Below are 25,922 nucleotides of genomic sequence, written 5' to 3' on the forward strand. Positions count from 1 at the left end.
AGATGGTAGAGTTTTGTCAGTACTGGCTCTCCCAAGGCCGTCAGTAGTTCCAATGGAATGTTGTCTACTCCGGGGGCCTTGTTTCGACTCAGGTCTTTCAGTGCTCTGTCAAACTCTTCACGCAGTATCGTATCTCCCATTTCGTCTTCATCTACATCCTCTTCCATTTCCATAATATTGTCCTCAAGTTCATCGCCCTTGTATAGACCCTCTATATACTCCTTCCACCTTTCTGCTTTCCCTTCTTTGCTTGGAACTGGGTTTCCACCTGAGCTCTTGATGTTCATACAAGTGGTTCTCTTATCTCCAAAGGTCTCTTTAATTTTCCTGTAGGCAGTATCTATCTTACCCCTAGTGAGATAAGCCTCTACATCCTTACATTTGTCCTCTAGCCATCCCTGCTTAGCCATTTTGCACTTCCTGTCGATCTCATTTTTGAGACGTTTGTATTTCTTTTTGCCTGCTTCATTTACTGCATTTTTATATTTTCTCCTTTCATCAATTAAATTCAATATTTCTTCTGTTACCCAAGGATTTCTACTAGCCCTCGTCTTTTTACGTACTTGATCCTCTGCTGCCTTCACTACTTCATCCCTCAAAGCTACCCATTCTTCTTCTACTGTATCTCTTTCCCCCGTTCCTGTCAATTGTTCCCTTATGCTCTCCCTGAAACTCTGTACAACCTCTGGTTCTTTCAGTTTATCCAGGTCCCATCTCCTTAAATTCCCACCTTTTTGTGCTGTTTCTTCAGTTTTAATCTACAGGTCTTAACCAATAGATTGTGGTCAAAGTCCACATCTGCCCCTGGAAATGTCTTACAAATTAAAACCTGGTTCCTAAATCTCTGTCTTACCATTATATAATCTATCTGATACCTTTTAGTGTCTCCAGGGTTCTTCCATGTATACAACCTTCCTTCATGATTCTTAAACCAAGTGTTAGCTATGATTAAGTTGTGCTCTGTGCAAAATTCTACCAGGCGGCTCCCTCTTTCATTTCTTAGCCCCAATCCATATTCACCTACTACGTTTCCTTCTCTCCCTTTTCCTACACTCGAATTCCAGTCACCCATGACTATTAAATTTTCGTCTCCCTTCACTATCTGAATAATTTCTTTTATTTCATCATACATTTCTTCAATTTCTTCGTCATCTGCAGAGCTAGTTGGCATATGAACTTGTACTACTGTAGTAGGTGTGGGCTTCGTATCTATCTTGGCCACAATAATGCGTTCACTATGCTGTTTGTAGTAGCTTACCCGCACTCCTATTTTCTTATTCATTATTAAACCTACTCCTGCATTACCCCTATTTGGCTTTGTGTTTATAACCCTGTAGTCACCTGACCAGAAGTCTTGTTCCTCCTGCCACCGAACTTCACTAATTCCCACTATATCTAACTTTAACCTATCCATTTCCCTTTTTAAATTTTCTAACCTACCTGCCCGATTAAGGGATCTGACATTCCACGCTCCGATCCGTAGAACGCCAGTTTTCTTTCTCCTGATAACGACATCCTCTTGAGTAGTCCCCGCCCGGAGATCCGAATGGGGGACTATTTTACCTCCGGAATATTTTACCCAAGAGGACGCCATCATCATTTAATCATACAGTAAAGCTGCGTGCCTTCGGGAAAAATTACGGCCGTAGTTTCCCCTTGCTTTCAGCCGTTCGCAGTACCAGCACAGCAAGGCCGTTTTGGTTATTGTTACAAGGCCAGATCAGTCAATCATCCAGACTGTTGCCCTTGCAACTACTGAAAAGGCTGCTGCCCCTCTTCAGGAACCACACGTTTGTCTGGCCTCTCAACAGATACCCCTCCGTTGTGGTTGTAGCTACGGTACGGCTATCTGTATCGCTGAGGCACGCAAGCCTCCCCACCAACGGCAAAGTCCATGGTTCATGGGGGGGGGGATGTAGATGTAGAAAGTGATTAAGTAGAGTGAAGACTTATCCTGTCACTCTCAACCAGTCTGATGTGGCAATAAAAGGAAAGTTGAAGTTTTATACTTCGTGTTTTAGAAATCTTTCACACAGGAGGATCATACAGACATAACATTGTTTGACTGTCATTCAGACTCCCACAGGAGGGACATAGTAATGGGCATTCCTGGTGTAGAAGAGCAAGTGAAAGAGTTGAAACCAAATGAGTCAACATGTCCAGAATTCGAATTCAGTTTTACTGAGACTACTCTGCAGCATTGATCTGTTACTTAGCTTCCATTTATTGCAAATGTATCAACCAGTGCGAAGTCTCAAGCAACTGGGAAAAAGTGCAGGTCACTCCTGTATAAAAGAAAGGTAAAAGAATGGACCTGCATAATTACAGGCCAATATCCTTCAAATCAGTTAGCTGCATAATTGTTGAACACATTCTGAGCCAAATATAATAAATTTCCTTGAGACAGATAAGCTTCTGTCCACAAATCAGCAAGGATTTGGAAAGCATCACTCATGCAAATCTCAGCTTGGCCTTTTCTCACCTGACATCCTGCAAACCATTCGCAGATTTCTGGAAAGAGTTTGACGTGGTGCCTCACTGCAGACTGTTGACAAAAGTCCACAGTCCACGGATTAGTTTCCCTGATACATGAATGACTTGAAGACTTTTTAAGTAATAGAACCCAGTATGTTGTCCTCAATGGCGAGTGCTTGTCAGAGGCAAGGGTATCATCAAGAGTGTCCAGGAAATTGTGATAGGACTGTTGTTATTCTCTATATAAAATGGTCTGGCAGACAGGGTGAACAGCAGTTGGTGGCTGTTTGCTGACGATGCTTTGGTGGATGGAATGGTGTCATTGTTGAGAGACTAAGATGGTACAAGATGACACACAGAATTTCTAGTTAGCATGATGAATGAAAGCTTGCTGTAAATTTAGAAGAATTTAAGTTAATGCAGAGGAATAGATAAACAATTCTGTATTGTTTGAATACAGCATTAGTATTTTGTTGCTTGACAGCATCACATCATTTAAATATCGAGGCATAACATTGCAGAACAATATGAAATGGAGTGAACACATCAGGTTGGTAGTCAGGAAGGCGAATGCTCAACTTCATTTTATTGGGAGAGTTTTGGGAAAGTGTAGCTTATCTAGAAAGGAGACGGCATAAATGCTAGTGCAATTCATTATTGGGTACTGCACAAGTGTTTGAGATCCCCACTAGGACAGATTAAAGGAAGACATCGAAGCAATCCAGAGGCGGCCTGCTAGATTTATTTCCAGTAGATTAAGTATTACTAAAATGCTTCATTAACACAAATGGCAATCTGTGAACAGGGGACAATTCTCTCTTCATGAGGCACTATTGCAGAAATTTATGGAACTGGCTTTAGAAGTCGATTGCAGATCGATTCTATTGCCATTGACATACAATTTTTGCAAGGACCTCGAAGATAAGATGAGAGAGAATAGGAGTTGTACAGAGGCTTATAAACAGCTGTTTTTCAGTCACTCTATTCATGGTTCGAACAGGAAAGAAAATGACTTGCAGTGGTACCTTCTGTCGTGCACCGTACAGTGGCTTGCTGACTACATATCTAATTGTAGCTGTAGATTACTGTTTCTGTGATGACAGTGTATTAAAATTTATTCATATTTAGTGACATGAAAATTATTGAGTTTAGTAGATATGTACAATATTATAAGATTTGTAACTTGATCTTCAGGGAAGTGTAGAAACATTGTTTATATTGGCGTGTGGATAGTACGGGGTGGGCCATAAGTTAATTGTCACTAGCAAACCATAGACTTTTTTCTGTGTGTAATGGTAGTGAGTTGTGAACCTGACTAGTGCACAGTATCAGTAACTCAGTTAACAGTTGTTTTTTGTTGCCAGAGAAACAGTGAATAGAAAGACTTACAGTTTTATGAAAGCATCCTGTGGATCGGTAAAGTGACTTTGAAGGCAAATGGCAGAGTGAACAGACACAACAGTACCTACTGAGATCCTACAAATCCCCATCTGATAATGGCGACAAAATTAAACTCTCCTGGCATGAATGTTGTTGTTGTGGTCTTCAGTCCTGAGACTGGTTTGATGCAGCTCTCCATGCTACTCTATCCTGTGCAAGCTTCTTCATCTCCCAGTACCTACTGCAACCTACATCTTTCTGAATCTGCTTAGTGTATTCATCTCTTGGTCTCCCCCTACGATTTTTACCCTCCACGCTGCCCTCCAATACTAAATTGGTGATCCCTTGATGCCTCAGAACATGTCCTACCAACCGATCCCTTCTTCTGGTCAAGTTGTGCCACAAACTTCTCTTCTCCTCAATCCTATTCAATACTTCCTCATTAGTTATGTGATCTACCCATCTAATCTTCAGCATTCTTCTGTAGCACCACATTTCGAAAGCTTCTATTCTTTTCTTGTCCAAACTATTTACCGTCCATGTTTCACTTCCATACATGGCTACACTCCATACAAATACTTTCAAAAATGACTTCCTGACACTTAAATCTATACTCGATGTTAACAAATTTCTCTTCTTCAGAAACGCTTTCCTTGCCATTGCCAGTCTACATTTTATATCCTCTTTACTTCGACCATCATCAGTTATTTTGCTCCCCAAATAGCAAAACTCCTTTACTACTTTGAGTGTCTCATTTCCTAATCTAATACCCTCAACATCACCCGACTTAATTAGACTACATTCCATTATCCTCGTTTTGCTTTTGTTGATGTTCATCTTATATCCTCCCTTCAAGACACTATCCATTCCGTTCAACTGCTCTTCCAAGTCCTTTGCTGTCTCTGACAGAATTACAATGTCATCGGCGAACCTCAACGTTTTTATTTCTTCTCCATGGATTTTAATACCTACTCCGAATTTTTCTTTTGTTTCCTTTAGTGCTTGCTCAATATACAGATTGAATAGCATCCGGGAGAGGCTACAACCCTGTCTTATTCCCTTCTCAACCACTGCTTCTCTTTCATGCCCCTCGACTCTTATAACTGCCATCTGGTTTCTATACAAATTGTAAATAGCCTTTCGCTCCCTGTATTTTACCCCTCCCACCTTTAGAATTTGAAAGAGAGTATTCCAGTCAACATTGTCAAAAGCTTTCTCTAAGTCTACAAATGCTAGGAACGTAGGTTTGCCTTTCCTTAATCTTTCTTCTAAGATAAGTCGTAAGGTCAGTATTGCCTCACGTGTTCCAACATTTCTACGGAATCCAAACTGATCTTCCCCGAGGTCGGCTTCTACTAGTTTTTCCATTCGTCTGTAAAGAATTCGTGTTAGTATTTTGCAGCTGTGGCTTATTAAACTGATTGTTCGATAATTTTCACATCTGTCAACACCTGCTTTCTTTGGGATTGGAATTATTATATTCTTCTTGAAGTCTGAGGGTATTTCGCCTGTTTCATACATCTTGCTCACCAGATGGTAGACTTTTGCCAGTACTGGCTCTCCCAAGGCCGTCAGTAGTTCCAATGGAATGTTGTCTACTCCGGGGGCCTTGTTTCGACTCAGGTCTTTCAGTGCTCTGTCAAACTCTTCACGCAGTATCGTATCTCCCATTTCGTCTTCATCTACATCCTCTTCCATTTCCATAATATTGTCCTCAAGTGCATCGCCCTTGTATAGACCCTCTATATACTCCTTCCACCTTTCTGCTTTCCCTTCTTTGCTTGGAACTGGGTTTCCACCTGAGCTCTTGATGTTCATACAAGTGGTTCTCTTATCTCCAAAGGTCTCTTTAATTTTCCTGTAAGCAGTATCTATCTTACCCCTAGTGAGATAAGCCTCTACATCCTTACATTTGTCCTCTAGCCATGCCTGCTTAGCCATTTTGCACTTCCTGTCGATCTCATTTTTGAGACATTTGTATTCCTTTTTGCCTGCTTCACTTACTGCATTTTTATATTCTCTCCTTTCATCAATTAAATTCAATATTTCTTCTGTTACCCAAGGATTTCTACTAGCCCTCGTCTTTTTACGTACTTGATCCTCTGCTGCCTTCACTACTTCATCCCTCAAAGCTACCCATTCTTCTTCTACTGTATTTCTTTCCCCCATTCCTGTCAATTGTTCCCTTATGCTCTCCCTGAAACTCTGTACAACCTCTGGTTCTTTCAGTTTATCCAGGTCCCATCTCCTTAAATTCCCACCTTTTTGCAGTTTCTTCAGTTTTAATCTACAGGTCATAACCAATAAATTGTGGTTAGAGTCCACATCTGCCCCTGGAAATGTCTTACAATTTAAAACCTGGTTCCTAAATCTCTGTCTTACCATTATATAATCTATCTGATACCTTTTAGTATCTCCAGGGTTCTTCCATGTATACAACCTTCTATCATGATTGTTAAACCAAGTGTTAGCTATGATTAAGTTTTGCTCTGTGCAAAATTCTACCAGGCGGCTTCCTCTTTCATTTCTTAGCCCCAATCCATATTCACCTACTACGTTTCCTTCTCTCCCTTTTCCTACACTCGAATTCCAGTCACCCATGACTATTAAATTTTCATCTCCCTTCACTATCTGAATAATTTCTTTTATTTCATCATACATTTCTTCAATTTCTTCGTCATCTGCAGAGCTAATTGGCATATGAACTTGTACTACTGTAGTAGGTGTGGGCTTCGTATCTATCTTGGCCACAATAATGCGTTCACTATGCTGTTTGTAGTAGCTTACCCGCATTCCTATTTTCCTATTCATTATTAAACCTACTCCTGCATTGCCCCTATTTGACTTTGTGTTTATAACCCTGTAGTCACCTGACCAGAAGTCTTGTTCCTCCTGCCACCGAACTTCACTAATTCGCACTATATCTAACTTTAACCTATCCATTTCCCTTTTTAAATTTTCTAACCTACCTGCCCGATTAAGGGATCTGACATTCCACGCTCCGATCCGTAGAACGCCAGTTTTCTTTCTGCTGATAACGACATCCTCTTGAGTAGTCCCCGCCCGGAGATCCGAATGGGGGACTATTTTACCTCCGGAATATTTTACCCAAGAGGACGGCATCATCATTTAATCATACAGTCAAGCTGCATGCCCTCGGGAAAAAATACTGCCGTAGTTTCCCCTTGCTTTCAGCCGTTCGCAGTACCAGCACAGCAAGGCCGTTTTGGTTATTGTTACAAGGCCAGATCAGTCAATCATCCAGACTGTTGCCCTTGTAACTACTGAAAAGGCTGCTGCCCATCTTCAGGAACCACACGTTTGTCTGGCCTCTCAACAGATACCCCTCCGTTGTGGTTGTACCTACGGTACGGCTATCTGTATCGCTGAGGCACACAAGCCTCCCCACCAACGACAAGGTCCATGGTTCATGGGGGGGAAAGGGCATGAATGTATGGACAGGGATTTTCAGGAGTGAGCTAATAGAGCCTTCTTTTGTAACGATAGTGTCAATTCTATGAATCACATAGATATCCATCAAAAAGTGTAGTCAGAACTGGAAAATAGTCCATTTTTTTTAAATATCTGCAGTCAGTTAAGGAAAAGTTGATATGGCAACAAGATAGAGTAACTCCGCATTGTTGAGTTATTCTGAAGGACTTTCTGAATGGAAGTTTTGACTAATGGATTGGCAGAGAGCATAGTATTGAATGACCTCCACAATCCCCACATATTACATCATGGATTTTTCTGTCTGGGCTATACTAAAAAATGAGGTTTATTCGATCAAGGTTAGTGATGTTAAGCATTTGAGGGAAGGAATCCAATGAGAAGTTGAAAATGTACAATCCGAAAAGATTTGCGACAAAATTTGTAAATTGTGTTGAAAAGATGCAATGTTTGCTTGTAACAGCATAGAAATCACTTTGAGCATCTTCTGTAGTTTCATTGAACTGTATATGCTTTTCTTTCTTGATAATAAATCTGTATTTTCATTTATTTAGTGCTATTGCACTGAACAGGTTTTTGACCAACTGACTAATGACCCATTCTGTAATTTCTGGAAGTTTTTCAGAAAAGGAGTATTAGCCAATTCAGTCTGCTCTTTAAGTGTATAGTCAGGGGAACTGTGTGCATGTTTGTGTTTGTGTGTGTGTGTGTGTGTGTGTGTGTGTGTGTGTACATGTATTTCTTCTAACATATGCATAGTGGCTCCTTTTTCTGCTGAGTGCAATACTGTCACATTTGTTTCTCATTGACTGACTTTCTTTAGCAAATTGCATTACCTTTTGACTGATTTCATTTTTTGCTACTTTATTATTTATATTGTATGTTTGTTGTTTTAGGTTATATACAGAAAGGCAGTATAAAGATGAACTGCTTGTTACAACTGTCCCAGAGATCCAGAGGACCAACCTTGCAAATACAGTGTTGCTTTTAAAATCTCTTGGTGTTCAAGATTTGTTGCAGTTTCATTTCATGGATCCACCACCTCAGGTAACTGCATGGAAGGCTGTACATTTAAAATGATATTGGAATTGTTTATTAGAGAATGTTTGGCTACAAATGATTGTGACAATCTTATCAGTAATGGCTACATGAAGGCATGGTGCTTGAAAGTATCACAAAACAATCACCATAGCATTACACCACCACTGCTAACATACATTTTTCAGTAATTATTGAGATGTGTGTGTTGTCTATTGTTTCTCACCTTACATGCCAGCACCCATGTTATGGACAGTGGGGCTCATTGGGGACATTGACCAACAGCAGAAACTAATTTCGATATCACTACCCATATTTATTCACCTTTATTGTCATAAAGAATAGTGATGATCAATTTGCTTCAGAGCCATGTACACAACAGATTTTTGAGCTGTTTTGTTGAAGTTTGAAAATCCCTGGCAAATTTAAATGCAGGCACACTTGGTCAACCCCATATATCCTAAGAACTGAGTCATCTGCAACATCAGTTTTCTATGTCGCAGAAAACAGTTTACATGTTGGTTACTCACACTGATCACATTTGTTCATTTACAGCTGATTTTCACGAGTAGGGAACAGTTCAAGGACTGTGCTAATTTAGAAATACTGCAGTAACTAGCAAACAAATCAGTAATAACTCTGTTAAATTGTTCCTTTTTCTCACAATAGTAAAAAGGTATATGTTGATGTAGTAGGCAGAGTTACACATCCTCCACAGTAGTGTATGACGTCTTACAGACCACAGCCTATGACTTTGTCATATATGGGTGGTCATGATAGTAATGTGACTCATATATGTATTTATGTATCCTTTCTTATTTCTGTGGCTTGATGACAAGGGTATACAAAAAGGTCTGAAGTATGCTCCCAGTCATACCAAGGATTTTTCTGACAGATGTTGTTTTATCTTTGATAATGGTTTATGTCTGGGAAAAATATCAAGTTGCAGCATGGTTCAGGTTTCTTGTTAAACTGTAGGTTTTTTTATAGGATGAAAACAAAGCTAAATATGCTCAGGCAGCTGCTCATATGACTAAGCGAGTTGTCAAATAAGGACTTAGCTTTTCTGCTGCAAATCATTTATCACTTCAGATCCCATGCTTTTCAATATCGTGGTCATGAGAACTATCGAAACAGACACATGAGACCTAATATTCATGAGGAAAAATCCAGGGCTGCAGCCAAAAATTTAACTGTGATTCATTTATCACATACTGATTTGGATTTTCCATCAATTTCTGAAATCATAACAGTGAAATGGCAAAAGATTTTCATCTAACATTTCCCATTCTTCAACTATTATTAATATGTGTAAAATGCAGTAAATTCTTGTGCTGAATGTTTATTTTATTATTATTATTACTACTACTACTACTACTACTACTACTACTATCATCTTCGTCATCATAATTTTCAGTTTGGAATTTTATAATTCAATATTTTGATAGTGCTGCAGCCAAATTAGAAATTGTATATAATATGAGGTAGATAGTAATGTGTCCCAAACATCGGTTACTGAATTCATCCATTCTTTTGTGCAAATGAGGTCCAGAACTATGGACCTGCTTTTGTTGTAAGATAATGTTAAAAGGCAATGAGATAAAAAAATAGTAAAGGAAATAATAGTTATACTACGTCACATAGATGCTTTTGTCATCTATACTACCTGTTAAGTAAGATCATACTTCATTTTATGTGAGTTATTTCAATCTTTTAATTTAAAAAAATTGTTATCTCTTCAGGACAACATTTTGAATTCATTGTACCAGCTGTGGATTTTAGGAGCACTAGATCACACTGGTTCTCTTACACCTCTTGGAAGACAAATGGCAGAATTTCCACTTGATCCTCCTCAGTGTCAAATGCTCATTGTATCTTGTGAAATGGGTTGCTCAGCTGATATACTTATTATTGGTATGTATTTTGTAATAGTGTATGTATGCACATAAAAAAATGAATTGAAGTATTGCTGTACTAAAATCTGTAATAATCATCTTGTGGTGTTGCAGTCGTTCTTGTTATGCTTGCTACGAAATAGGAAGAGAAATTCCACCTTATGCAAGACACCTTTTTTTCTGTTTTCTTTCACCTAGACATGTTTCAGCACTTTGTGTGCTATCTTCAGTGGGTTATTTTTTTATTTTCTAACTGTAAAATTGTTGTTATACGAGGGCAGTTCAATAAGTAATGCAACACATTTTTTTTCTGAAACAGGGGTTGTTTTATTCAGCATTGAAATACACCAGATTATTCCCCAATCTTTTAGCTACACAACACTATTTTTCAACGTAATCTCCATTCAATGCTACGGCCTTACGCCACCTTGAAATGAGGGCCTGTATGCCTGCACGGTACCATTCCATTGGTCGATGTCGGAGCCAACGTCGTACTGCATCAATAACTTCTTCATCATCCGCGTAGTGCCTCCCACGGATTGCGTCCTTCATTGGGCCAAACATATGGAAATCCGACGGTGCGAGATCGGGGCTGTAGGGTGCATGAGGAAGAACAGTCCACTGAAGTTTTGTGAGCTCCTCTCGAGTGCGAAGACTTGTGTGAGGTCTTGCGTTGTCATGAGGAAGGAGAAGTTCATTCAGATTTTTGTGCCTACGAACACGCTGAAGTCGTTTCTTCAATTTCTGAAGAGTAGCACAATACACTTCAGAGTTGACCATTTGACCATGGGGAAGGACATCGAACAGAATAACCCCTTCAGCGTCCCAGAAGACTGTAACCGTGACTTTACCGGCTGAGGGTATGGCTTTAAACTTTTTCTTGGTAGGGGAGTGGGTGTGGCGCCACTCCATTGATTGCCGTTTTGTTTCAGGTTCGAAGTGATGAACCCATGTTTCATCGCCTGTAACCATCTTTGACAAGAAATTGTCACCCTCGGCCACATGACGAGCAAGCAATTCTGCACAGATGGTTCTCCTTTGCTCTTTATGATGTTCGGTTAGACAACGAGGGACCTAGCAGGAACAAACCTTTGAATATCCCAACTGGTGAACAATTGTGACAGCACTACCAACAGAGATGTCAAGTTGAGCACTGAGTTGTTTGATGGTGATCCGTCGATCATCTCGAACGAGTGTGTTCGCACGCTCCGCCATTGCAGGAGTCACAGCTGTGCACGGCCGGCCCGCACGCGGGAGATCAGACAGTCTTGCTTGACCTTGCGGCGATGATGACACATGCTTTGCCCAACGACTCACCGTGCTTTTGTCCACTGCCAGATCACCGTAGACATTCTGCAAGCGCCTATGAATATCTGAGATGCCCTGGTTTTCCGCCAAAAGAAACTTGATCACTGCCCGTTGTTTACAACGCACATCCGTTACAGACGCCATTTTAACAGCTCCGTACAGCGCTGCCACCTGTCGGAAGTCAATGAAACTATACGAGACGAAGTGGGAATGTTTGAAAATATTCCACAAGAAATTTCCGGTTTTTTCAACCAAAATTGGCCGAGAAAAAAAAATGTGTTGCATTACTTATTGAACTGCCCTCGTATATTAACACTTAGCGAAACTTTTGGTACATAATATTTACAATTGTGAATGAATAATTGTTGTAAAATATTATACATCATATGTTCATAGTTCACAGCTCAGATATGTGTTAACGACCTGATGCACTATGTGTTGTTTACAACATTATGTCAAAGTTCTATTTATAGCTTCATTGGTGAAAAGAGTGGATGTATGCATTAGTTTACATACCTTACATGATACTAGTGTACATTTATTTTGGTAGCTATTCTGGTACACAATCTACAACTTCTCATCTGCAAACAGCAAAACGTAATTTTTATTTTTCTGTTTACCTACATCTACATGGTTACTCTGCAATGCACACGTAAGAGCCTGGCGAAGGGTTCATTGAACCATTTTTGTACTACCTCTGTACCATTCCACTCTCGAATGGCATTTACAAATGAATATCCATATATATCACGCTTTTTGTGTCTAACTTGCAGTTTTGGTATTGTGATCCTTTGTCATATGTTGTTGGCAAAGTGAATAGGCACATTTAGTGACCTATGGTCGCTTGACACTGCACTTTCTCTGATTTTTCAGAACATAGGAGAGTTTTCACCGCCATTACGTGTTGTTGTGACTGTAGTATTCATTTGTTTCGTAGTGTATTTGGTAGGATGAGGCATGTGAGTTTGCATTGTGTTTGGTGTCTGTGGTGTTTGGTGTCTGTGGTGTTTGGTTTGTGTGTGTGTGTGTGTGTGTGTGTGTGTGTGTGTGTGTGTGTGTGTGGTTTCGGGACTGGAGCAGAGAGGGGGTGGGGGGGAGAGAGAAGTTTTTTTCCTCCCTCAATAGTAGTTTTGGTGTGGGTGTTATTTGTATAGTTCTTATAATGTGGCGAAGAGAGTTTTATTGCACAGTGATGTGTATTCATTGAGTACTTTCTTTCCTTGGGCTAGTGATTTTTGGATGTGATAGTTTCCTTCTATAGTTAATTTTTGGTATAATCTGCTACTAGTTTTAAGGATGTGTAAGTCAGTTTCAATGTTTGTTGGGTGGTCATTGTGTGCCATCAGGTTGTCTGCAAATGTTGTGTGTGAGCTATTGCTTTTCAGTGCACTGAGGTGTTCTGTGTACCTGGTTCTGAATTTCTTGCATGTTTGGTCCACATATACAGATTGACAGCAGTTGCAAGTAAATTGGTATATACAGGACTGGCTGTATTTGTCAGTGCTGGTGGTATTTCTTCCGAGTCTGCTTTGTATTATGTTGTTGGTTCTGTATGCTATGTTGAGTCCTTGTTTGTTTAGTATATTAGCTACCCTGTGTGTGACTTTGTTGTTGTAAGTCATTATGTGCCATTTGTTGCTTACTGTCTGCTGATTTGTTGTGTGTTGTGTTGTGTTTGTTTGTGTGTGTGTTTCATTGTTATGTATTGTTTGTTTTTGTATTTTGTGGTTTATTTTGTCTACTATCTTTGCATCATATCTAGAGGCACCTGTTTGTGGTGGAAAATGTTTGCCCGATTTTGTCATTTTTAAAAAGTTATTTCGGTATATTTTTCGCCAGTTTTTTTCCATTTTGTCAATAATTCCACCAAATTTTATTTCCACTTTTCAGTAGTAAAAGGTAAAGGAAATACATTTATGGCACATTTGCAGTGAAAAATCTTTTTATTTTAGATAAATTAAAAAAGCATAAAAATTATAAATCTTATTAAAACACAAATACCGAATGATGAAAGTTTGGAAAATATTTATCCTGTCCTAGTGTATGTACACAACACACTAGTCTGTCTGAGGAAGACAAGGATACCATGACTTTCATATTACTGGGAGTCAGAGCTGTTCTAGCTGTTCTCCTCTCAGACATTATATTGCAATATCTAGAAAATGATCTCTCACTATCAATATTACTGACTGGGATCCACAAAGCCTTCACTGCAGCTTCCACAAAAAGTCCATACTCTGATTTCAGGGAAAGAAGAATACCAATCACGTAATCATCTTTTCCTTCTCTACAAGAACTAACTACTAAATCCCTAAACAATGTGTATGGTACAAGAAATTGTGATGTTGGAAGTTCTTGTAGAATGTAAATTTTCTTTATCAGCTGAGAGATTTCAGCACTGTCTAAATTGCCTTTTATTATGTTTCTTGGATCAAACAATTTACCTATAGAAGAAATGACAATTTTTCCCCTATCACACTCCATCAAGTGGTTCTGTTTTGTAAGACTTGCTCTACCTACAGACTGGAAGAGTGATGTTAACTGTACTTGCATATGCTCTGGCAGTTTAAGATGTTTTTCTGAGGTTGTCCTCGGGGGCGGGGGCGGGGGGGGGGGGGGGGTGCGTCATCTAGTAACTTCAAGCTCTTTGTAAGGTCACCAAGCTTAGACTGCAGAAGATGAATTAACGGTATATTGGAGCCCTCTAATGTCAGCAGCAAATTGCAACATTTTGAGCAGTGCTCAACAAGAAAAATAGCTAGGCACTGAATTTTTTTTTTTTTTTTTTTTTTGTTTTTTGTTTTTTTTTCTTCAGCAGAAATCAAAGCTTTAAAATAATTGACAGCTAAGCTCACATCTTCAACAGTTTCAACAAATTCTACTATATCACAGAGATATTCTCCAAGGTACTCAGCACTTTCAAACCACAAGTTCCACCTAGTGATGACAAGAATAGGGAAAAGTTTAGCTTTTGTGGGTACACCTACATATTTCTGAGCTAAGAACTGAATGTATGCATGCTTTCTCTTTCGGGTATTAAGGAAGATGTGTTTTGTCTGCAAAACACAATGGTTCAAATCACAAAGTTCCACAGCCTACACATTGCCAACCAAATTTAATTTATGAGCCCATCATTGTGTGTGTGTGTACTAACCCTTCTGAAACTAAAATCCTAACTGCATTTATACACTTGCCCATATAACGGGCTGAATCTGAAGTTATAGAAACTACATTTCTGTACTGAATTTCAAGTTTCTGTATTACACTAATTGCTTGTGAACATTATGTAGTAGTTGCATTTGCAATAACTTTCACTCCCCTGACAAATAATTTCTGAACTGCACCATCGCCACAACTAAGTACTTTTATCAGAACCACAAACACACACTGCCCTTTTCTGTCTGTCGTTTCATCACAAAGAATTGAAACTCTTTTGTCTTTCACGGCTCCTTTTAATCTTTCCTCTTCTTCTTTGATGATTCGATGTATGTAACCTTCCAGTAGTCTTCCAGCTGAGGGTAAGTCTCCAGCACCTTGAAAATGTCAATAGAACTGCTATTAGAGTACTATGTAATGAATTAAATTACCACATTACCCAATTATAAGACTTTTTTAAGAAGGTGCTTGAGGAAAAATTATTTTTAATATAGGACTATTCTGGCTATCGAGATTACCTAATCTTTGCTGCGATTAGCAGACGATAAAGTAATTATTACACAAACTTGGTATGTATTTGTTGATCCATTCTCTCAGCTTCGGATGATCAACTTTTTCCATCGGAATGTTAGCCTCAATGAAAGCTCGAGTAGTCGATAAAATGAATTCTTCTTTATCATTTTTCACTCATTTTGCCGCTGCAGTGACTTCCATGAACATAGCTTGTCTTTTTATACCAGTAGTTGTTAGTGCCTTCTCCGTGTTCTTCTTATGGGAAGAACTGTTGTTAATGTGTTTCAGGCATGTGTCCTTCCTCTGCCACTCAATACGCACATTGCAGTAGTTGCACATAAGTATCTTCTTACTTTTGTCGAAAACATAAAATCCTTCTGACGAAAATTCTTTTTCTCAGTCGAAAACTATCAATACCATATTAATCATCTGCAGCACGAAAACAAAACACAAAATACCACACTCAATGCTCCGGCGATCCACAACAATTTCCAACACCCAATACTGAATATACTGCCAGAACATTGTAGAATGTCTTTGGAATACTCTATATACTATATATATTGAAACGGTGTACAATCGATATCTGGATTGTATTACCATAACTCCAATCGAATTTCCGCAGTTAAGTTCAAATGACGAGATTTTGCAAACTTTCCTCAATTATTTCGCGATTTGGCTTAAAAGTAAATAGTTCCACGTTTTCACCAAAATGTGTAAAATTTTGCCATTTTGAACTTTGCGAAAACAGGTGCCTCTAAACATATCCATTCTCCTGTCCAATTCGTGTTATTGTGTTCAATTCTTGTGTGTAATCATGTTTGTTCATGGGTATTTTGTTCAGTCTGTGTAGTAAATATCTGAAGCTGGATTCTTTGTGAGTTATAGGGTGATTGGATTGGTTATGAATAATGGTGCTGGTGATTGTGGGCTTTCTTTAGATTGTGAATTCATGTTTGTTGTTTCTTTTGTGTATGGTGAGATCTAAGAAATTAAGTTTTTCATCTGTTTGTGTTTCAATGGTGAACTATATTTGTGGGTGGATGGAGTTTATGTTTTCTTGAAGTTCTTTTATGCGAGGCAGTGGTTCATCTATTAAGCAAATATGTCATCCACATATCTGTACCATTAAATTATTTTGTTCTGTTTTGGTATTACTATTTTGTCAAAGATTTGTTTTTCTATCTGATTGAGGAAAATGTCAGCTAGGAGGGCAGTGATGGGAATCCCATGAGTAGTCCATCTTATTGAGAGTAAAATCTGTTGTTGAATGTGAAGTAGTTTTTCTCTGTGATGATCCTGAGTGTGGCTGATATTTCTTGTATGTTTGTTGTGGCTATGTTTCCATGTAGTTGGAGGTTTCTTTCTATGATGTTAATGGTTTATTGTGTTGGGATGTGTGTGTACATGGAAATTATGTCAAATGAAATCAGTGTTGCCATGTTTGGTATGTTTTCATTCCTTATTTTTTCTATTATGTCACTTGAGTTCTTTAGACTTCTGTTTTCAGTGTGTTTATATACTGTCTGTGGCTGTGTGTGTGTGTGTGTGTGTGTGTGTGTGTGTGTGTGTGTGTGTTTGGCTAAGTAGTATGTTGGTGCTTTGGTAAAGTTTATCAATGGACGCATATGTATTCTGGGTTTGTGAACTTTAGGCAATGATTTTAGGGTGGGGGCCTTGGGAATTTTCTGTATCATTCTTTTAATCTGTGTTTCTGTGAAAATGATTTCTATGTTTTTCAGGGTTTTCGGTAACTTACTTCAGTATTGGTTTGTTGGATCACTTCTTAATGATCACATCTTAGTGAAAGAGGAAAGAAAGTACTTAATGAATACACATTACTGTGCAATAAAACTCTCTTCGCCACAATAGAAGAACTATACAAATAACACTCACACCAAAACTACTATTGAGGGTGGAAAAAAATTTCTCCTCCCCCCCCCCCCTTTCTCTCTCTCTCTCTCTCTCTCTCTCTCTCTCTCTCTCTCTGCCCCAGTCCCGAACACACACACACACACACACACACACACACACACACACACACACACACACCACAGAGACACCAAACACAATGCAACTCGCATGTCTCACCCTGCCAAACACACTACAAAACAAATGAATACTACACAGTCACAACAACACGTAATGGTGGTGAAAACTCTCCCTGTGTTCTGAAAAATCGGAGAAAGTGCAGTGTCGCGACCATAGGTCATTAAATCTGCCTGTTCACTTTGCCAGCAACATGTGAAACAGGACCACAATATCAAAACTGTAAGTTACACACGAAAAATGTGATTATATCCATATCCCTTTGTAAAAGCATAATAAACAGAAAAATAAAAATTACATTTTGCTGTTTGCAGATGAGAAGTTGTAGATTGTGTACCAGAATAGCTAGCAAAATAAGTGTCCAATAGTATCATGTAAGGTATGTAAACTAATGCATACATCCACTCTTTTTGCCAATTAAGCTGTATAGAACTTTGACATTATGTTATAAACAATATATAGTGCATCAGGTCATCAACACATATCTCAAATGTGAAAGTTTTGTTAAATGTTAATATATAATAACAATTTTACAGTTAGAAAATAAAAATATAACCCACTTAAGATAGCACAAAAAGTGCTGAAACATGTCTGGGTGAAAGAAAACAGAATAAAGGTGTCTTGCATAAGGCGGAATTTCTCTCCCCAAAATCTGTAATGGCTTGTAATTCATTTAATACCAACTGTGACTAATGACAACACCTGTATTGTCTCTTTCTTTAGGTGAATTTTCCTGCTTGCCATACTTTTCTTATCTTTTCACATTTATTTGCTAATAAATTGTTTAATTCCCCTCTTCCCTCTTCATCTTATTAAGAATCGTAGGTTTCAAAATGTAGGCATTTCCTATTTGCCTTTTACCCTGTGGTCAATTTGATTCCATTTTGAATATTTCGTGACCATAATCTAAAGCAACATACGAGGGCTATCCACAAAGTACATTACGTTTTGGAATTAAAAATAAATAAAGTATTGGAATTTTTTTTATTATATACAGATGAAAGCCACACTTAAATACTACTTTTCTGCATAGTTGCCATTTAAATTAAGGCACTCATCGTAGCGATGGACGAGCTTGGAAATTCCTTCATCGTAAAATTCGGCCGTCTGCGCCTTCAACCACGTAATGACTGTCTTTTGGGACAGAAAAGGTGTGATTTTTGTGGATTTCCTGGAAAGAGGCACTACAATAAACTCTCAAAGGTATTACCAAACTCTGCACAACCTCAGAAGAGCAATACAAAACAAGCGCAGGGGAAAGTTGGGCTCAAAGATCTTGCTGATTCACGACAACGCCCAGGCCCACACGGCAAATGCCACTCGTGAAGTTCTCGAATCTTTTAAGTGGGAGTTGTTTCCTCATCCGCCGTACAGTCCCGACCTGGCACCGAGCGACTTCCACTTATTCCCAGCAATGAAGAGGTGGTTGGCTATGCACCGTTTTGATGACGACGCACAGCTTCAAGAAGAGGTAACCACGTGGTTAAAGGCGCAGGCGGCCGAATTTTACGACAAAGGAATTTCCAAGCTCGTCCATCGCTATGATAAGTGCCTTAATTTAAATGGCAACTATGTAGAAAATTAGTATTTAAGTGTGGCTTTCATCTGTATATAATAAAAAAATTTCCAATATTTTATTTATTTTTAATTCCAAAACGTAATGTACTTTGTGGATAGCCCTCGTATTTGTAACATTTAGGCTCAAGTTATGATTTGTGGCCTTTTCTTCTTGTAATGAACTGTTTCTGTCATAGGTGACTCTTAAAAGCTTGTTATAAGGACAAGTTTCTACAGTACTGTTGTTTTATATCTGTACAGAGAATCATATATTCAATGGCCTTGATAAATGTTCTTTCATCAGCTAGTATTTTCAAGTGTCTACTCTTCTAATGGACCACTGTAAATCTGCTTGGGAAAATTCATTCATTATTTTTTTTCAGTATATTTATTCTTTGTTTTAGTTACAGCTGAATTGATTTTTTTTCCAGAACAAGTAGCTTAACATGAAAAGATGGACTAAGAACACTAAAAACATAGAAAATAATAACTGTATTATGTGGCCAGGATGATCATATTTGCAACAGTATTTAAATATATTAATTCTCACATTCAAATCTTTCCTTGATTAATCTGTTTCCTTTGCGTTTGTGGTAGATTCCTGTATATTTAATAGGCTTGAGACTTTATTGTTCTGCTGTTAGTGATTAATCTTGAATGTTTTTTTCAGTTTCCATGCTGTCTGTGCCATCAATTTTTTATCGCCCCAAAGGACGCGAAGAAGAAGCTGATGCAGTGAGAGAGAAATTCCAGGTTCCAGAATCAGATCACCTGACCTATCTCAATGTCTACAATCAATGGAAAAGCAACAAGTAGGTTGTTAATAGTTTGCAGACATCTTGAAAGCTGGCTGCCCAGTAATTATTGACTACAGGCTTGAATCATTGACTTTGTAGAAAGAGCTCTGAAATATGACAATATCAGTAGAGTAACAGTACAATATTGCTAGCTATAGCCGGTACTGCAGTGTCTGTAGAAGTTAAAAATACAGGGTGATTCAAAAAGAATACCACAACTTTAAAAATGTTTATTTAATGAAAGAAACATAATATAACCTTCTGTTATACATCATTACAAAGAATATTTAAAAAGGTTTTTTTTTCACTCAAAAACAAGTTCAGAGATGTTCAATATGGCCCCCTCCAGACACTCGAGCAATATCAACCCGATACTCCAACTCGTTCCACACTCTCTGTAGCATTATCAGGCATAACAGTTTGGATAGCTGCTGTTATTTCTCGTTTCAAATCATCAATGGTGGCTGGGAGAGGTGGCCGAAACACCATATCCTTAACATACCCCCATAAGAAAAAATCGCAGGGGGTAAGATCAGGGCTTCTTGGAGGCCAGTGATGAAGTGCTCTGTCACGGGCTGCCTGGCGGCCGATCCATCGCCTCGGGTAGTTGACGTTCAGGTAGTTACGGACAGATAAGTGCCAATGTGGTGGCGCTCCATCCTGCTGAAATATGAATTGTTGTGCTTCTTGTTCGAGCTGAGGGAACAGCCAATTCTCTAACATCTCCAGATACTGTAGTCCAGTTACAGTAGCATTTTCGAAGAAAAAGGGACAAAACACTTTATTGGCTGAAATGGCACAGAAAACGTTCACCTTAGGCGAGTCACGTTCATACTGAGTTGTTTCCCGCGGATTCTCAGTGCCCCATATACAGACATTGTGACGGTTTACTTTCCCGTTAGTGTGGAAAGTTGCTTCATCACTAAACACAATCTTTGAAACGAAAGATTCATCTGTTTCCATTTGAGCAAGGATAAAATCATAGAAATCGATTCTTTTAATCTTATCAGCTGCAGACAGTGCTTGAACCAATTTCAGACGATAAGGTTTCATAACTAACCTTTTTCGTAGGACTCTCCATACAGTTGATTGTGGAATTTGCAGCTCTCTGCTAGCTCTGCGAGTCGATTTTCCTGGGCTGCGAACAAATGCTTGCTGGATGCGTGCTACATTTTCATCACTCGTTCTCGGCCGTCCAGAACTTTTCCCTTTGCACAAACACCCATTCTCTGTAAATTGTTTATACCAACGTTTAATACACCACCTATCAGGAGGTTTAACACCATACTTCATTCGAAATGCACGCTGAACATCTGTCGTCGATTCACTTCTGCCGTACTCAATAACACAAAAAGCTTTCTGTTGAGCGGTCGCCATCTTAACATCAACTGACGCTGACGCCTAGTCAACAGCGCCTCAAGCGAACAAATGTACAACTAAATGAAAGTTTATAGCTCCCTTAATTCGCCGACAGATAGTGCTTAGCTCTGCCTTTTGTCGTGGCAGAGTTTTAAATTCCTAAAGTTGTGGTATTCTTTTTGAATCACGCTGTATTTTACAGATGGTCAAATAATTTAGTAATCTTCATTTACTGAAAGCTGTGCCTTGTCACTGCAACCATTCAGTTATTTTTTCCACATTTTTCTTCATTTCTTCATAGTTTAGATACACTCAGCAAAAAAAAAAAAAAAAAAAAAAAAAAAAAAAAAAAAAAAAAAAGGCCACTGTAGACAAAATGGCAGATACATAGACTATTTGGCAGTAGCAGCATAAAAAGCAGAACAACTAGGACATAGTATAATGCCAGGCAGATGGAGTGGGCCATTGATTCAGTAAATTCGAGGTATCTGACACTCTTTTTGTATTCACCTATGTCCCATGTTCTAAGTATTGCTTTCTTTACGTCATAAATTATGAACCAGGTGAATGTTTGAATTGCAGCAATAGCACGTACATGCCAATAAATATGCGGCACAGGTGCTGTAAAATGTCTAAGAATATGTGTATGAGGGCTCACTATTAACCATTCAGGCTAACTAAGAATGGAGGACCAATTTTACCAGCAACTTTTTTATTTTCTAAAGCCACTTATATTTGTCTTTTGCAACTTGAAATTATAACATTGCACAGTTTGGAATGAATATTAAAGCCACAAAAGTACATTCTACAAGCATATGGAGCCATGTTTAGAGAGATTACTCTCTCATCTGTATCTTATGGTGGAATGGATAAAATCAAGTCATATGTTCAGAGAGACTACGCTCACATCTGTTCCTCATGGTGTAATGGACAGAAGATTGGAATGGTAACCTGAAAGTGGAGAGTTCATAGCTACATTTTTCCTTTCTTTTAATTGTTTGTTCGAATTCACTATAAAGAAAAAGATGGCGATGATTTGGACAATGTTTACCCAAATTATGACATCAAGTGTGAGAGAAATGAAACAGCTGCCATTACTGCATATCAGCCCACAGTAATTCATATACACTCCTGGAAATTGAAATAAGAACACCGTGAATTCATTGTCCCAGGAAGGGGAAACTTTATTGACACATTCCTGGGGTCAGATACATCACATGATCACACTGACAGAATCACAGGCACATAGACACAGGCAACAGAGCATGCACAATGTCGGCACTAGTACAGTGTATATCCACCTTTCGCAGCAATGCAGGCTGCTATTCTCCCATGGAGACGATCGTAGAGATGCTGGATGTAGTCCTGTGGAACGGCTTGCCATGCCATTTCCACCTGGCGCCTCAGTTGGACCAGCGTTCGTGCTGGACGTGCAGACCGCGTGAGACGACGCTTCATCCAGTCCCAAACATGCTCAATGGGGGACAGATCCGGAGATCTTGCTGGCCAGGGTAGTTGACTTAAACCTTCTAGAGCACGTTGGGTGGCACGGGATACATGCGGACGTGCATTGTCCTGTTGGAACAGCAAGTTCCCTTGCCGGTCTAGGAATGGTAGAACGATGGGTTCGATGACGGTTTGGATGTACCGTGCACTATTCAGTGTCCCCTCGACGATCACCAGTGGTGTACGGCCAGTGTAGGAGATCGCTCCCCACACCATGATGCCGGGTGTTGGCCCTGTGTGCCTCGGTCGTATGCAGTCCTGATTGTGGCGCTCACCTGCACGGCGCCAAACACGCATACGACCATCATTGGCACCAAGGCAGAAGCGACTCTCATCGCTGAAGACGACACGTCTCCATTCGTCCCTCCATTCACGCCTGTCGCGACACCACTGGAGGCGGGCTGCACGATGTTGGGGCGTGAGCGGAAGACGGCCTAACGGTGTGCGGGACCGTAGCCCAGCTTCATGGAGACGGTTGCGAATGGTCCTCGCCGATACCCCAGGAGCAACAGTGTCCCTAATTTGCTGGGAAGTGGCGGTGCGGTCCCCTACGGCACTGCGTAGGAACCTACGGTCTTGGCGTGCATCCGTGCGTCGCTGCGGTCCGGTCCCAGGTCGACGGGCACGTGCACCTTCCGCCGACCACTGGCGACAACATCGATGTACTGTGGAGACCTCACGCCCCACGTGTTGAGCAATTCGGCGGTACGTCCACCCGGCCTCCCGCATGCCCACTATACGCCCTCGCTCAAAGTCCGTCAACTGCACATACGGTTCACATCCACGCTGTCGCGGCATGCTACCAGTGTTAAATACTGCGATGGAGCTCCGTATGCCACGGCAAACTGGCTGACACTGACGGCGGCGGTGCACAAATGCTGCGCAACTAGCGCCATTCGACGGCCAACACTGCGGTTCCTGGTGTGTCCGCTGTGCCGTGCGTGTGATCATTGCTTGTACAGCCCTCTCGCAGTGTCCGGAGCAAGTATGGTGGGTCTGACACACCGGTGTCTATGTGTTCTTTTTTCCATTTCCAGGAGTGTAGTTTTCTTCAAGTAGCTAAAGTTGTGAAAGATGTGGTGTCTTATGGCAGAGAAAATAACCGACCACAAAAGCAACATTTGGAAAGCTAGTCTTAAAAGATAGAACGGAGCATGAAACTGTTACCAATTCAGCTTACATATGTTACAAATTAGTACGGCTGCACGTAATGCTTAGTATCCCTAACTGTTTAAAGTAGTGGTTACAATTTCCCAATAAATTGACAGCAGAGTACTTGGACAAAGTGCGAACAAGCAAGAATGTGACAAGTGAGGTAGCATAGTGGCTAGCCCACTGGACTTGTATTCAGGAGAATGATGGTTCAAACCTGATTTAGATTTTCTTTGAGTTCTCTAAATCTTTTAAGACAAACGTCAGGATGGGTCCTTTGAAAGGGCACAGCTGACTTCCCTCTTTGTCCTTACCTAATCTGAGCTTGTGCTCTGTCTCTAATGACCTCGTTGTTGGTGGGATGTTAAACCCTACCTAATCTCCTCCTCATCCTTAAAGTTCTCATAAATGGGCAGTATCATCAAATTAGTAATACAATATTACTGGATCACCTGATTGTCAGAAAATATTCACTGTAATCTATAATGTCTGTTACAGTCTACTAGAAAAAAATTATGCCCACAGTTAAAAGCTTTCAGAGAAGTTTGAATTCAGACGTTCCCACCTCGAGTGGTGACATAAGTGCAATTAATAGGTTTTAAACTCAGTATGATTCATTGAATACAAACCAAACATCTAGGTAAAGAATGAAAACAGTAAAAATCATATTCACTGTTTCTTCCAGTTGCTAGCGTAGTTAAGCAAAATGGTGCATCACAATACTCAGTTACATACCAACGAACCCCATCTGTCTTATGTGCCAAACTCTTATTTCATTTTCCATACCATGGTTATGTACAGTCCAATAAATATACTTTTATTCTTTTTAATACTGCTTCATTTCTCTTCCATTCTGTCCAAACCGTTTTGTCCATCATCCTCCATAACCACAGTCCCATTGCGTCTAGACATTTTACATTATTCTTCAAATGTAAATCACATCATATTAGGAAATGTCCTCTGATGAATGATAGGTGAATTGTAGTAGTTGTGGTCTTCTGTCTTGAGACTGGGTTGATGCAGCTCTCCATAAGCAAAAAAGGGAGTGGCATTACAAAATAACTTTTAATTATGGTATACTGGGTGTTTTTTTTTTTTTTTTTTTTTTTTTTTGTTTTTTTTTTTTCTCTCTCTGTCACTACCATTCCTACTCTCTGTTCTGGGCTGTAAAAACTGGACAATTTTAGCAATATTCACCAAAATGCTACTTTGTTTTGCTGTTTTTTCCTCACTGCTCATATGACTGGTTTGATGCGGCGTGCTACGACTTTCTATCTTGCACAACCTCTTCATTTCAGAGGATCACTTGCACCCAACAGCTTTAATTATTTGTTGCATATATTACAGTCTGTGTCTTCCTCTACAATTTTTACTGTCTACACACTCCCATCAAGTGAAGTGGTCGGCAACCTTTTAGCAGACAAGAACCATGTAGTATCAAATGAAATAAAGGCGAGCTGCACCCATTAATAATTTTGTGTATCCGTAACTATATGATGATATTAAAAATCCAAAAACACAGATATTCGCTTTTACATTTTATTCATCATCATTTTATTATGAAGTAGGAACAATGGTGAAAGGAAAATAAGGAAAAAACAGACAAATTAAATGAGAATTTTGAAATAATTATAGGCCTACATGCAAGTTGAATCAGACTTGAAATTGATGTTTGGAGCTGTATTTGGCTACCTAGTTGTGGATGTGCAGTCTTTGCTTTCATTTATGTCATAGAAATTCACAGACTGGTACTAAAATGCTTGTCTGTGAGGGGGGGGGGGGGGGGGGGGAATTAATTATTTCTTCTAGAATTTAAAAAGTGTGCTCACAGGAGTAAATGCTGCCAAAAATTGTATTTAATTGCTAAGCAAACATTTTCATTTCTTCACAACTAGATGGCAAACTGCCATAAAATTTAACAAGATCACTGATTTCATAGAAAGAGTTCTCTCATTGAACTGATTTTGTAGCTGTGTTAAACTGCATTTCAGTTTATCATTTTTCCAATGGAAATTCATTCCAACTTCCTTGACAGCTTTTGTACAATTTGGGACATATTCCAGGTTTTTCCCATTAATATGTTTTATGGAGAGCTTGTTTTTCACATGGAATCACTTTGCATTAGTGTGTGTACCATGTACTTGAGGAGTCATATTCAAATATTTAACTCTCTTGTTAAATCTGTCAAAATTCGAAGGTCAAAATTCGAAGACCATTTAGGGTCTGTAAGTTCTGGAATACATTTGCCTTTTTCTTTTATAACTGTGTTGATTTTTTTCTGATGTCA

General features: G+C 39.4%; 1 protein-coding gene across 1 annotated transcript in view; it reads left to right on the forward strand.

Annotated features, from left to right (window-relative positions):
• The window catches only part of LOC126176008 (pre-mRNA-splicing factor ATP-dependent RNA helicase PRP16), a 201,049-nt gene that overhangs the window by 133,140 nt on the left and 41,987 nt on the right, over nt 1-25,922 (forward strand). The window contains exons 15-17 of the mRNA XM_049923127.1: nt 8,202-8,352; nt 10,086-10,257; nt 19,492-19,633. Coding sequence (XP_049779084.1) covers nt 8,202-8,352; nt 10,086-10,257; nt 19,492-19,633 — 465 coding nt within the window. The remainder of the gene's footprint in view (nt 1-8,201; nt 8,353-10,085; nt 10,258-19,491; nt 19,634-25,922) is intronic.

This window comes from Schistocerca cancellata, chromosome 3 (genome assembly GCF_023864275.1).
Source record: "Schistocerca cancellata isolate TAMUIC-IGC-003103 chromosome 3, iqSchCanc2.1, whole genome shotgun sequence".
Classification (NCBI taxonomy): domain Eukaryota; kingdom Metazoa; phylum Arthropoda; class Insecta; order Orthoptera; family Acrididae; genus Schistocerca; species Schistocerca cancellata.